Raw genomic sequence first — 14,563 nt, 5'->3', positions numbered from 1 at the left:
GTCTGGCGTTTTAAAAATGTTTAAACATGTACATGACAATCACACGAATCTTTCATGGGGTTAACTGATGAAACGGTGGGGGCAAAGTGTCGGCAGTTGAAGTTCACGGTGGGCCTTCGTTGTAAATAAAAGTTTGGGGGATTAAGTGTTACTCCAAGTATAGGGTGACATTCTGTAATTTACCCGGAAAAAAACAGAAGCATGGTTTTCAAAACCGGACCGGACCGGACGGTCGGACCATAAACCGGTAACCATTCAGCCCCCGAATCCGGTTATACTGTAAACCGCTATTTCCTAAATAACCGTTGAAAAGGTCAGAAACCGCTAACCCGGGTGGCCAAACCTCTAAACCGTTCGACCCGAGTAACGGTACGCGGGTTGCGAAATTTCTTTTCACTGGATTTAAAAAAAAACAAGAAAATGACATTCATGTCCCCCGATTCCAGCCTTACGAGTTAGGGTTACTTTCGTTCTAACCCTTTCCTTCCTCTCAGACCTCATACCCCGACGGCGCGACCAACGACCTGCGACAGTCCCGACCGACGGTAAATCACGACCACCGGCGAATACGGCGGATTTCCTTCCTCAAAAGCGCTTCATCTACAGCGACCGGCGGCTACAGCCTTCCGTCCTCACAGAAGGGCTTCATCTACGGCGATCGGCGATTACAGCCTTTCTTACTCACAGAAGGGCTTCATCTACTGCGACCGGCGATTACAGCCTTCATTCCTCACAGAAGGGCTTCATCTGCGGCGGATTTCTTCTTGTAATCAGCTACAACAAGGAGCAACAAGGTGCAGCGGCGGCCGGCGGTGAGCTTTGAATTTTTCTGTTATTTTCTGTATTTTTCAGTATTTTTATGTTTTTTTTTGCAATTTTCTGTGTTTTAGCCAGTTTTTTCTCTGACAAGAAAACACTGTTAAAACAGATTAAGTGAGACATAGAAGCCTTATTATCTTATATCTAATATCATGAAAGAGGGTGAAAATTTTGTCATGAAAAACAAGAGATTTTCATCTCTTCTATTTAAACAATTGGAGCCATTCCCCAATGCCACTAAATCAATGGCTTGAATTAAACCTTTATATGGGCAATTACAATCCATGAACAAATTAAATCCAAAGAATTATTCATCAAAAAAAAAAATCCAATGGATGCCAAAAAGGAGCAAATAAGCTTTAATGCTTCATAAGTTCATATTAATTGAATCAATATATCATAGTGTAGCATAAAAGCAACTAAGGCTGCTTCCGACCTCTGTGAACATAGTTATTTGCAGGAACTTTATCTTCCAAAGGCAACCTGCAATCTAATGTCATTTCTTGAGCCTATGAATAATGACTTTTTCTGTATCTAGTTTTAATTCTTGGATGCTTGGAAGCAAGTAGGGCAGAAGGTGACATGTAATTTTTGAAAGTTGAGATGGTTTGGCAGGCCCAAAATAACTGGTCAAACAGGGAATATGAGGGGAGAAACATATGCAATTCTCTTTCATAAAATTTACAAAACACTAAGCATAAAATGGAAAACATATATAGAATGAAATTATGAATACAGAAGTGACTAAGTAAAAGCTAAGCAAGATTTTAACATTTTAGAATTCAATCTCATAGGAGTTGGTCTAAATAACTTGAATCTTGAAAGACTCTCGTTTTCAAGCAAGATCAAGACCAAGCCCTTCCCATTGGAACGGTGTTTTAATACAAAACAGAAACAAAGTAAACATACCCTGATTCAATGATATAATACAATGTCACTGAGCCTCTCTGCAATGTGCCAATGTCTAAGAGCTGTTGTACCATGGACAGTTCGAGAGGAAAAGAATGAGATGGTCTTTCTCAACAAAAGAATGTCAGCATGAAAGTCTGATAGACTTGCCAAAACACGTTTGATGAGTGTGACTTTACCCCCATTAGAGAGGTACCGGGTTTTCCAAGCTGTCATGTTTGTGTCCATCCTCTCTAAAATTGGGTCCCAAATGTTCTTCAAAGTACATTTAGCTCCAAGGGGCAACCCCATGTACTTTGTTGGGAAGGTGGGAAACTACCTACCTTGCATAGTTGCACCTTAAAATTTTGGCCAATTCATGAACATTGGTTACTATTCCAACTGCTAGTGTCCCACTTTCGGATAAATTGACTTTCAGACCTGATACTATCTTTTTCTTGATCAATTCAGACCTGATACTATCTCAAACCAGTATAGGATGTGTGTTAAATTCAGTACTTGAGTTGGAGAAGCATTTCAGAGGAAGAGTGTGTCTTCTGCAAGCTGTAATAGAGGAATTTTAGCGCCATTGCTAGAGCTTTCAAAGCCCTCCAACCAATCCAAGTCTGAACCTCAATCAGTCAATTTACTTAGGCCCTCCATCGCCATGAGAAATAATAAGGATGATAGTGGACCACCATCATCACCTTGCCTCAAACCTCTAGAGCTTTTGAAATTGCCTTTGGAAGTACCATTTATCAACACTGAGAACTTTGGTGTGGTGATGCACACCCTCATCCAGCTCCTCCACTTGGACCCAAAGTGCATTTTTGTCATCATATAATCCAATAAATCCTAGTTGACATTGATCATGGGCTTTCTCTAGATCAGTTTTGCAAATCGAACCTGTCTTTCCACATTTCTTCCTTGAATTGACGAGTTTGTTAGCTACAAGAACTCCATCCTGAATATGTTTGTTGTGAACACAAGCTCCTTGGTATGCTGAAAAAATAGCACCCATCACCTTCCTTAGACTTGTGGCTAGAGTCTTAGCCAGAACCTTGCAAACACTTCCTATCAAGCTGATAACCCTGAAGCCCTTCAAATTTGCCGCTCCTTTCAAGGAAAGGGATTTGAGTCAAACATTGTCTAATAGGCTGGCTCTACAAAGTGTGTCTATAGGTTGGTTCTATAAGGTGTTTAATAGGCAGGCTCTATAGGCTGGCTCTATAGATCAGTGGTTTAAAAGGCATGCCTAGGCGCTCAGGCGAGGCGCATTTTAGGGTAGGCGCCTTGCCCAGGTCCTAGGCGCAAACCATTCAAAAGGCGCACACCTGGTGCGCCTAGGCGTGTGCCTTTTGAAAATTTGTCGCTTTTTCCCTTTTTTTGAGTCTGGCCGTTGGGCCGAGGGCTCCGCCCCCGGACCCCGTGCCACGCCCCTCGAGGCCAGTTGGTAATGTTGTCCATTCATTCATCTTAATAAAATATCTTCTTAAAAGCAATTTAAACTATAAAATTATTATTTTTTGTGTGAAATCTAAGAATTTAAGACCCTAACATGGACTTGTTTGGGCTTGCCTCGAGGGGCGTGGCACAAAGGCGACTCGTAGAATTAGGAATGTAATATATCACATTAGCTACTTGATGCAATTGAGAAAAAAAAGAGATTGTGGGTTTTATATGCTTGAAAATGTTTTATATGTTTGATTTCATTTTTAAATTCTCATTTGAATATGCTTTACATATTATATTTATGTATTTTAATTTTAGATAATAGGTTTTTTAAAACATTTATTTTAAAACTTAAGTTAATATTTTTATTAATATTATGTTTTATAATTTTTTGATTTTTTTTACATTTTTTTCGAATTTTTTGCATTTTTATTTTAAATTGTGTGCCTTGCCTCAAAAAGGTGCATGCCTCGCCTTGAGCCTCAGGCGCAAAATGGCCCTTGCGCCTTGCACTTTTAAAACACTGCTATAGATAGTTTCCATAGGTTGGCATTAGGTTGTCTCTTTATGTAAAAGATAAAAGGAGTTAAGTTTCTATTTTGGTGTTTAAGTTTGTAACTCTAAAATCAATGCCAAAATGTATGTAAAATGGATTCCAGCCACCCGAATATATCAATTTATATATTACATCGTAATCGGTTCGGTTTTGGTTTCATGGTTGTATATTTTATCGACCCAAAACCGACCAGATTGGGTTGGATAAGGCCAGTCTGGTCGGTTTGACTGTCTTTGTGAGCAGCTCTACTTTCTTCGAAGTCTTGTGAATTCTGAAGGTCTAAGCATAAATTATGTCCATATTGCCCCCAAACCCATAGTTCATGTTTCTTTCAAATTGGTCAATAGTAAAATTCACCCATAAAACAGACCTAAAAAATGTTAGATTAGTATTGATGTGAAATTTCTAATTGCAAATTCTTATGGTAATTGGTTTCAATATTCTAGGATCTTTTTAGAAGCCAAGAAAAGAAGACTCCAAAATTTTAGGTCATGGATACAGCAATTCACCTGCCAGAAAAAATAGAAGGCATTAAGAAGAGAAAATCTAGGCGCAGTAAGGATCGCAAGGAAAGGAAGAGAGTAAAAACCTTTTCAGGTACTGGAGGAAAGGTCAAAATAGATAAGAAAATGAAAAAGTTGTTTCGCAAGAGGGCAAGAGAGTACAATTCTGATGATGATGATGATGAGGCTAACCCTGAAGTTGGAGAAGCTAATACAAGACCTCTTGAAGAGTTTTCAGTTGGGAATTCTAGTGAAGAGGAGGGTATAGATGGCTCTGATCCCGATGCTGTTGAAGAAAAGGTGGATTCTGAAGATGAGGGAGATAGAACTCAGCCAGGAATTACAAAGTTCACAGAAGGTTGTAGAGCATTCAGAGTAGCCTTCATGAAGATCACTAAGACAAATGTGTCAGATAATTCACTGGTAAGCGGTAAGCAGTTTGAGTTATTAGATTTTTCTTTATTAATAATAAGTAAGCCCTCTAAGATTTTACTGTCTTGGCAGGGTCCTGTCTTGTCAGCACAGAAGAGGCTTATTGCCAAGAAGCTTGCTGAAGAAGAAGCTGAATGGAAGTCCAAGGGGGATGCTAAGAAGGAGAAACATTTGGTAATTTGTTATTAAACCCCTCTCTGTGTCTGCCTCTGCCTGTGTGCGTGTGTGTTGTCCACGTTTTAACTATATTCCAAAATCCAAATATAATTTTACATTTTTTTTTCATTGATAGCAAGAGAGTTTACTAATGAAATATGTGAATGAGATATATACCAAACATACAAATGCACCCTAAAGGAAGGGTTATTGCCAAATCTAATTTGCTATTTATTATCTTGTGTTATGTGATTTTGCAGGTTGGAGAAAAAGGGCATGTGAAGCCTGCTAATTTCTTGGATTCACGTGAAAAATTTCTTATCAGCGTTGCTACAAAAGGAGGTATGAGTTCGTTTTTGGTTGAGCTTTGTGTCACAAGGGGCATTTATTTTCCTCAAGTTTTGTTTTGTTTTTCTAATCTTTTATCAACTAATTTGGTTTGCATATCTGCATTGTTGCTGGTGCTCAAGTGGTCAAGCTCTTTAATGCTGTAAGTTGGCACTTGTGTTTTCACCTTTTTTCCTGTGCATTTTCAACAATCCAAAAAGAAAAGTTAATTGTGTAAATTTTTATTGTACTCTAGCTACTGTGTTGTATGCTTATATATGCTTGTATTGAACACATTTTACAGGTAAACAAAGCACAAAATGCTCAAAAAGGATTAAATCCATCAAGGTTTAAAGATGCAAAAGGTATACTAATGGAAATCTGTAATCAATAAAAGTTTGAGCAGCCTCTGTTCTATTACGAAATTTGCAAATGAGATCTTCATGAAACATTTGAATGGTTTTATTTGTGATTGCTGCTATTCATCTTGGTTGTCTTAACATGAATAAGATTGTTCATGAGCTATTCCTTTTTCTTATTTCCGTTTTTGTTGTTATGAAGTTTGAATTTTTGAATGATTTCTTTGGACTTGCGACTCACTAATCTTTCTTTGTTCAACATGGATTTTGTTTACTTGGCATGATTATATGGTTGTAATGTTAATCTTACCCCATATCAAGAATGTAAAAAGGTAATCAAGAATATTTCTCAATGAAGGACAAATAAGACAAGCTTTTGTCATATATATAATCATACTGGTCACCCTGGTCTCCTGAGATGATCCCCCCCAATACTTATTTCTTATATGTACCCGTTACTTGCCTAGTGTGTCCGCCATGCTGTTCCCCTCCCTTGGGATCCACGTTATCTGAACCTCCTAATCTCTCTTATTATCCTTTCAATGTCCCTCAACAGATTCCTGTATCTCCATGGGCTTGAACTGCTATTGGCTATGGTCAGTAATCTCAATATATGCAAAACCTTCTTTTTTTTGTACCTTCTTATTTCTTTGGGTATTAATTTGTGATATGATTGAACTGCAAAGGTTATTACACATGTGAAGTTCTTTATGAATCAAAGCAGTATCTGGACCAATGGACCATGGAAGCAGACATCACAGACAAGTGATAGAAGATATGTTGTTTTGTTAATCATGACCTACTAGATAAGTGTACCGAACCGTGGGTTTTTTGTAACTGAACCGGTACTTCCGGTTTTTGGAATCCCTGTGAGCATCAGATTTAGCTAGATTATCAGCTTCAGAGTTTAGCTCCCTCGGAATCCAGACCACATGGGCATTTAAAAAAGCGAGGATGTCTCTCGCTTCAGCCAGGTAGTGTGCTAAGGCCCAAGGCCCACTGTCAGGATTAGAAAGCCAATTAATGGTGTTAGGCTGTTAGCTGAATCTCCTTTAATGGTAAGATTTAGTAAGGTGCCGTTTGATTGCACTTTTTTCAGAGCCGGCCCAATGTCCAAAATATCCTTATAAATTTTCGTAAATGACCTGAATTACCCTTAATACCCCAAACCTAGAAAACCAAAACATTCAACCTCTCTCTCCCTCCGCCCTGCTTTCTTGCCACCGCTGCTGCAACTTGCAGCGGCAACTCTCTCTCTTTCTCTCTCTCATTCGCTCTTCGCCCTATATTCTCGCCACCGCCATTGCAACTTGCAGCGGCGGCTCTCTCCCCCTATCTCTCTCTCTCTCTCTCTCTCTCTCTCTCTCTCGCTCTCTTCGCCCCCTTGTATTCCCGCCACCGCCGCTGCAACTTGCAGCGGTGGCTTTCTCCCCTCCCATCTTCTCTCGCTCTCCCCCCCTCTCTCTTTCTCTCTCCTTGTCTTCTCTCTCTCTCTCTCTCTCTTTCTCTCTCCCCTGTATTCCCACCATTGCCACCGCCACTGTTTTCTCTCTCCCCCCAACGGCGGCTCTCTCTCTCTCACTCTTGCTCTTGCTCTCTCCCCCTAACTTTTCTCTCTCTCCCTCTCTCTCTCTCCCTCCCCTGTCTTCCCACCACCGCCATTGCCATTGCAACAGCAACGGTGGTTCGGTACTTCGGTGAATAATAATAATGTTTTTATTAATTATTAATTATAAAATATTTTTATTAAACATTAATTATTTTTATTAAATTTACTTGTGTTATTTATTAATTATTAATTATTTTTATTAACTAATAAATTTTAATTATTTCATTAATTTTTATAAATTATTTTAATTTTTATTTGTGTAAATTATTAATTATTTTAATATTTTTATAATCATTATTTACTTTTTTAGTTTTAATTGTTTCATTTATTAATAAGTAATTATTAATTTTTTATTTTTTATTTATATTGTTTCAATATTATTTTGAGGTTGAAAATTATTTTTTATGAGAAAATGTAATTTGAATTCAACATTTTCAAATTGTATATTTTAGGGGTAAAATAGTAAAATCAATAAATTTTAGATGGTAAAAGGTTGATCCAACACAAACAAACTCATGGATTCAGATCTTCTAAAAAGTAGAAAAGCAACTATACCTCTTTTCAGATTTCAGACACATTTAATATCTTTTTAACTTTTCAGATCTGAATTTTCAGATTTTTTTAAACGCTACCTAAGCCCATGTCTTTTGCAATCCTGATGCTGGTTAGAGCTACCATGACTTCGGCCTTTGCTGAGGAGGCTATCCCAAGCGGTCCACTAAAAGCCCAACTGATAATACCATTTCTATTTGGAATTACACCTCCAATACCCGCTACACCTGGGTTTCCAAAAGCACTCCCATCAAAGTACAAGGTCGTCTTGCCTTCCGCATCAGATCTGAAACTGCGGGGAGTGATGAGTTGTATTTGATTAGAGTGAAGGAAATTTACGGTGTTTCTTTGGAGGTCATCAAAGGTGACACCTCTGAAGTGAGTTGAGCTGGAAGTCCACAAGACACATCTGTAACATATTAGAGAAATCAGCTCCTCAAAGTTTTTTGTTCTGTTGGTATACACCCGGTTGTTTCTCTCTTCCCAAATGCTCCAGAAAATAGCATGTGCAGCAGATTGCCATAAAATTTTTCCTCTTTTGCTTAATCCTCTTCCTGACCATTACCCTAAGCATTCAACCACATTTTCTGGGAAAACCCAGCTGTATTCAAATAATGATAGGAAAGTGTTCCAAAATTTTCTAGTTTCCTCACAGTGGAGCAGGATATGGTTGGTAGATTCCCCAGCTTTAAGGCAGAAACATCAAACATGAGGAGATAGATAAGACCTTCTATGGTTCTTTTTCTGAAGGAGGTCATAAGTGTTGATTTTCTTTAAGCTGGCTTTCCACACACACAAAAAAAAAAAAAAAAAACAGACAAAATAAGCATCACTTATAAAACAGATTCAAAGTGGAAGAAAAAGCAAGCGGATGTTCATGGGCTTGTGAGGCAATTCTATGTAGCATTTCCTTTTTCTCTCCTAGCTTATTTTACATAAATGAATAACTAATATTGAAGATGAATTCTCTTTTTTTATTAAATGTCGCTGAGTAACAGAGGCAACAAATTTTGTAGGTATATAGTGTTAGAATTCAAAAACATATGATTTATTTTAATAGTATCTACTTTTCCATATATGTATACTCAAGCCTGTTTTCTCATCTTGCTAAATTAGACTCTTGGATGCATTTTGGCTTCTGAACTTCTGATCCATGTTTGTGTTTGTCCATGGCTCTATGCAACACTTCCAGGTGCACGCACACTTTGCCTTTTGTCTTTGGCACTAGAAGTCATGTGTGGTTTTCTTTCACCTCTCACTTTAAATACATCGTAAGGCAGGAGAAAGTCCAGTATATTTTGTGTTGAAACATCATAAAATGACTACAAGGGCCCTAGATTAAACACAACTCAGGATGTTCTGGAAGCTAGTATGTCATGTGGTACACTTAGTTATGTGTGCACGTCAGATTGGATAAACCTAAGGTTCTTTTCTCTTCTTTTCCTAAACGATGTACCTTTGCACAAGGACTTCTTTAGCATCTCTTGAGATGGTTCCTTAACCTTAAAAAATGATGCTATAAACAATGGAGTCAGTTTAGGGAGCATTTGTTAACCCTTTGATGCCCATAATTAAACATTTGGTTTGATGACAAAGAATTGTCAGTTAAGTTTTCCATGGATGAGGTTAAAGGGAGGACTTGGCTTTAGAGGAATTCCCATGATTGTCCCATATGATCTTATACAATGAATGTGATAGAAACTCTTTTCCAATCACTCAAAAGATGAACCAATGGAACGATGTGCTTCTCCAAATCTCTGGTAATGTCAGTTTATAGTAAAGATCATCCAATGACTCCACTAGTTATCCTATAACCCCTAAATTGACAAAAAAAATAGCATATACTGCTACCTTCCCTGCTTTATTGTTTTGTTTCAAGAACCACTGCATTTGGTTTATTTAAATGCCAATGCCAACTTTAAGAGCTGCAATGCTTAACACTAAAAATACTGGATTTAGGATTCCCATTGCATCCCAATTTCCATTTCTGCCCTGTTCTGAACAGTCCTACAATCTCTCTCTCTCTCTCTCTTACTTGCACGCTTTTTTTCCTGCTTTGTTATATGTCTCTATGTTGCCATAATTTTGTTGTTTCCTGCATAATTTCTATTGTAGATATGGTAAGAAAAAAGAAGATAAGGGTAAAGTTCCCTACATTCATTTTGTATGTTTTGCAAATTTTCAGCCAGTGATTTCAAAGGTGTGCCTAGGTGCACAAGAGAGGCCCATTTCAACTTACAAGCCTGATGGCCCAAGAGCAGCCCCTTTGACAAAGACACATGCCTGTGTCTTGTGCCTTAGCTTAATTTTCTGCCTTTTCAAGCATAATGGTTGGGTTGGAGGCATGCAGCTGATCTTGTAGAAATAGGAATACAAGATGTTTAAATCACATTAACTACCTAAAGTAATGCAATTGGGAGAGAAATGAACAGATTGAAAGTTTCACATGCTTGCATTGTTGAGTGCTTCAATATGTTTTATATGTTATGTTTATGTATTTTAATTTGAGTTAGTAAGTTTTTTATAACATTTAGTTTCTTCTAAAATATAAGTTTGCATTTTTTTGAATTAATATTATTTTGAAAATTTTTAAAATTTTATGCCTTGGTTAAAATAGGTGTACGCCTCATCTTGCCCTTGTGCTTTTAAAACACTGTTTTGAGCCAGATGGATAGTGTTTTCCTTAAATGGTTCATCTTAAGGCATCTGATAACTCAATTGAATCCTTATGAGAAAGAAACTTTCTTTTGCTGAACTTTTTTTTTGTTTGTTTCATCTATATGGAGGTTATATTAATTTAAAGCTGGAAAGGTAATTTACAGTACAATAACAACATTCTGAGTAAAGATAAAATATTTGGTTTCTAACATTTAGGTTCTGTTGTTTAAAATTCAAGCTTGGGTGCTTGAGATGGTTCTTGGTTCCCACCTTGGTGCAAAAAACACTCTTGATGTTGGTCTTCTTGTTAAGTCCTTAATTTTGCTGGATTAGGAGCAGTTTATTAAAATACTTGCAATTACAGCTTAAAAAAAAAAGAAAAAAAAATCCTTTCTTTCCAAGTTAATTTTCTAAGCCCAGTCTTATGGGTGGGCTGAAGTAATTTATTTAAGAAAGAAAGGGACCTGGAGTCCATTTGTCGAGCAGTATACCCTAAATTAATTTGGGCCTTAATAATGATCCATTAAGCATTTAATGGTCCTGTTGTAGAGCCCATTTAATGGGAACAGTAGGCCCTATGAGGATCAAATATATATATATATATATATATATATATATATATCACCTAATTTTGTGAGGTGTCTCATTTATTTATTAAAGGGATGCCATCTGTCCTATCAGAACAAGAGAGCTCTTTTTCTTCTCTTGGTTACTTTATGGTTGTGTTTGGTTTATGGGTTTCCCTACCTTTTTCTTCCTTTCCCTACCTTTCCTTCAAATCAAACATGGCCCAAGTGAAGTGACACATGGCACATTAAGAAGAAAGAGGTCTTTTCCCTTTAGTCACTTTAAGTAAGGTGACTTGTCACCCTATGAAGAAAGAGTTTTCTTTTCCCTTAGACCATTCTAAATTGGGTGACATTTGGCACTCTAGGAAGAGAGGGGTGAGGAGTTACCTAACCACATCCCTCCTCTATATAAACCCTTCTTCTTGTAGGAGAAGAAGGCTAATGCCATTTTGTTGGTTAATACTATTCTGCTTCTAGGATTTCCAGCAAAAAGAGACAAGTGAAGGAGAAGATAGAAGAAGATTGGGACATGAAGAATGTGGAAAAAAGAAGAGGAAGGGAATCTTGCATTCCTCCTCACCTCTTCACTATGATATTCCTATAGCCTCATTCATGAAACGTAGGACTAAATCTATTCCTTCTACTCCTCTTACCCCTTTATTTATTTCCTTCTTTTCTTCCCTGTCTTAGATTGGAATGCATGCGAGGATATAACTATCTACAGCCTAGTTTAGAAAACTTGGCTGATTATGGTTCCTCACTGCATAATAGCACATAAAAATCATTATTAAGGCCATCTACAGCCTTATTCATGGAATGTGGTTAATTATGGTCCCTATTTGCTTGTTATGTATAGAGAAAATTTTTATCTATTTATATTTTCTGGTTTTCTCTCAAATAAAGAGGGAATATATAAACCACAGAAAATACTTGTACTTCTAAACCAGAATCAAGAGATTTTCTTTGTCCCTAGCAGAGATGTAATTAATGGAATGTATCTACATAATTTTCTGAATAGGACTTACCCAAATATCAAAAAGCCTATTTATCAGTCTAATCGGGTGAATTATGTTACATGAAAAATTATACTAAAAATTTCCACTAGCACTTCTCCTTTAAGTGATTCTTTGGTAGCTTATCATTTTGATATTTGATCACCTCATTTGTTTTTTCAAGGATTTAGGTGCATTTACTTGTCTAATTGAGTGGCACACTCTTTATTATGACAGTATTAGGGAAGCGGCAGAAAGAAGCTTTCTTCTCAGAGCTACGGAAGCCATCACAAGCTGTTGACCCTCCTGCCAAGGTACCCCCTCCTACATGTTTTATTTTCCATTACAGATTATTTTGAAGGGGCAAATAATACACAAAGTAATCGTTAAATGGATTGTGTTGTGTGTGCACATGTTGGTAAGCCAGGCAATCAACTAAAAGAATCCAGTCCCGCCAATTAATTTTGCTCAGTATGGAGATAACTTAGATTACGGTTTTATGACATGCAGGGTGATGATGGCCCTGCTTGGGCTCCATTACGTGATAGTTATATGCTTACAAGTTCTAAATTGAAAGATTGGGATAAAATGCCGGTAAGTTCCCGAGTTCTGTGAGTATTTAACTCTACGCTGGCTCTCAAGACTTGATTTCATTTTGTCCATTTTTTGGAGCATGTTTACAGGAGACGACTGTGGGAAATGATATGAATGGGATTCCACTGGACAGCTCCTCCGATAGTTCCTCTGATGATGATTGAACTCATAAATCTTTTGAAAAATATGATTGAGCGCATGGATGGGCCATTTTGCAGGGAAATTGTCAAGGGTTTTCATAAAATTCAAGTTGTGATTCCTTATTGTTATCATAAATTATTTTTATTATATTGTAAGGTAGTAATTTTTTTCCCATGTTCTCAGTGCTTCAAAAATATGCTACCCAGTCTTCACAAATTTTTCTTTACCGAGACCTGTCTTAATACTCGTATTTGAATGGGAACCCTTTCCATGGCCATGAGTTGATAGCATGTGAGGTTGTGTTCGGTATTATTGTGTATTGAATCTCAATGTTTGTACTTGAAATTCACGGTACCCAACATACCCTGAATTGTTGAAGTCCATATTCCATAGACTTTTTTCTTGGTAAGAAGACCCATATTCCATGAAGTCTTAACATCAGAATTTGTTGAATCTCTAGGGTTCCATCTATCCTTCCATAGTAAACTTGGACTAGAGAAAATCTTTATAGAATGTAAGTTCTGCAATTGAACTGGGGACCAGGAAAATATGAGACCCTTTGAGTGTTTCTCAAGGTACGCAAATGTCTTTACGAGGTGGTTCTATTTGCCCTTCAACTGTACGTTATTATTTAATTCCTTGTGGTTTATTAGAAACCAAGAATTAATCCAGTTTGAGTGCCAAAGTTTCTCATTTATGCAGATCATTACTCTGTTATGTAACAAGATGTCACATCAATTCTCCAAACTGAAGAATGCTATTTTATAGAAGCTCCGCATTGCTACTAGGAACTTTGGCCTTCTGAATTTTGCCACATAGGCTATGACGCCATTGATTACAAATAAACAGTTAATCCATAAGGATTGCTAAAACCTCCTACAAAAAATTTCAACTCATTATACTTATTCTTGGCATATCACAATTAGAAAAGATAACAATCTTTGTTTCATCTCATGTTCAAACCATGAACAATGAGAAGATAGTAAAATAAGGCTCTTCATTTCTTCCACAGGGAATCCCTGCCTTGTATTGTTAGTGATGCCAGTCATCCAAGCTGCTATTGTAGTTGCTTTTAAGCTTTTGTTTGATCAAAGAACTACTTAATGTTTTTACTTTTCTAGCACTGATGTGGCACGAAAAATTTCTCATAAAGAATCTAATTAAGCCTATGGAAATGAAAACATTTATTTGTCTTATCTCTAGATCAGAAGTCAATGTGATACCTTATCTTCCTTTCGTTCACACCTATGGCTAGTGCACTTAGCTGTCTTACCTCTACAGCATATAGATCTGATCTTATTAGAGCTTCCAAAGTTGAGGTTCAAGAAGATAAGGTATAATGAATCATTTAGTTTTGAATAGGTGCACTGAGTAGATGACTAGTGTGAAAAATAATATGAGAAAAAAGTACGTTGGTTGGTATAACTTAGAAGAGGACAAACTAGGGGAATACACTAATATGGTGCACTATTTCTCCTGGCCTTTGAGTTACACTGGCATTCCTCATTTTCGAAGCCCTGTTCCAGATGGATTCACCAAAAATATATTCCTAGATAGATAAGAACTATCTATCATGGGGGATTTTATTTGCAAACTAAGGTATTCTAAAATATACCATTTTAAGATCATTTATTTGTTGGTTAAATTGTTTTTGGAAAGCATTAACAGTTTAGCCTCTACACAATGATAACTAGCCAGTATCATACCACCAATATGCATGCCAAGCAACACATGCATTCTTTCATATCCAAAACCCCTACAACCCTTTAACCCAAGACGCTATTACTCGTGTTTCTGATTTTGTACAAACAAAACAATGTAAATAGCTCATTTCAACAATCAAAACTAACCCAAGTCCGCACGGTTCAAAATATCGATATGCCCGATACGCCGATAGGGGCATATCGGGATACACATTTTGGAGATGTTTTTTTTTTTGCAACCGGTTCAGTGGGG

The 14,563-nt window shown here is 37.1% G+C and overlaps 1 protein-coding gene across 1 annotated transcript; it reads left to right on the top strand.

Annotated features, from left to right (window-relative positions):
• The first annotated feature begins 434 nt into the window (after positions 1-434).
• LOC148864826 (uncharacterized) lies at positions 435-13,278 on the top strand. Its single transcript, XM_088980381.1, has 10 exons — positions 435-812; positions 4,162-4,641; positions 4,723-4,824; positions 5,067-5,148; positions 5,277-5,296; positions 5,438-5,498; positions 12,110-12,186; positions 12,383-12,466; positions 12,556-12,742; positions 13,094-13,278. The coding sequence occupies exons 2-9, from the start codon at positions 4,207-4,209 to the stop codon at positions 12,628-12,630; spliced, it is 936 nt and encodes a 311-aa protein (XP_088836507.1). The 5' UTR covers positions 435-812; positions 4,162-4,206; the 3' UTR covers positions 12,631-12,742; positions 13,094-13,278.
• The last annotated feature ends 1,285 nt before the right edge of the window (positions 13,279-14,563 follow it).

Source organism: Nelumbo lutea, chromosome 3, assembly GCF_056320005.1.
Source record: "Nelumbo lutea isolate HS-2025 chromosome 3, American lotus-T2T, whole genome shotgun sequence".
Taxonomy (NCBI): domain Eukaryota; kingdom Viridiplantae; phylum Streptophyta; class Magnoliopsida; order Proteales; family Nelumbonaceae; genus Nelumbo; species Nelumbo lutea.
Note: the sequence above shows the minus strand (reverse complement) of the source record. Positions and strands in the feature narration are given on the sequence as shown.

What these genes read in the sequence shown, in the direction of transcription:
- LOC148864826 (XM_088980381.1), top strand. Translation starts at nt 4,207, where the DNA reads ATGGATACAGCAATTCACCTGCCAGAAAAAATAGAAGGCATTAAGAAG. An exon ending in CTAAGAAGGAGAAACATTTG is followed by an intron (nt 4,825 to 5,066) that starts GTAATTTGTTAT and finishes GTGATTTTGCAG; the next exon opens with GTTGGAGAAAAAGGGCATGT. An exon ending in TGGTCAAGCTCTTTAATGCT is followed by an intron (nt 5,297 to 5,437) that starts GTAAGTTGGCAC and finishes CACATTTTACAG; the next exon opens with GTAAACAAAGCACAAAATGC.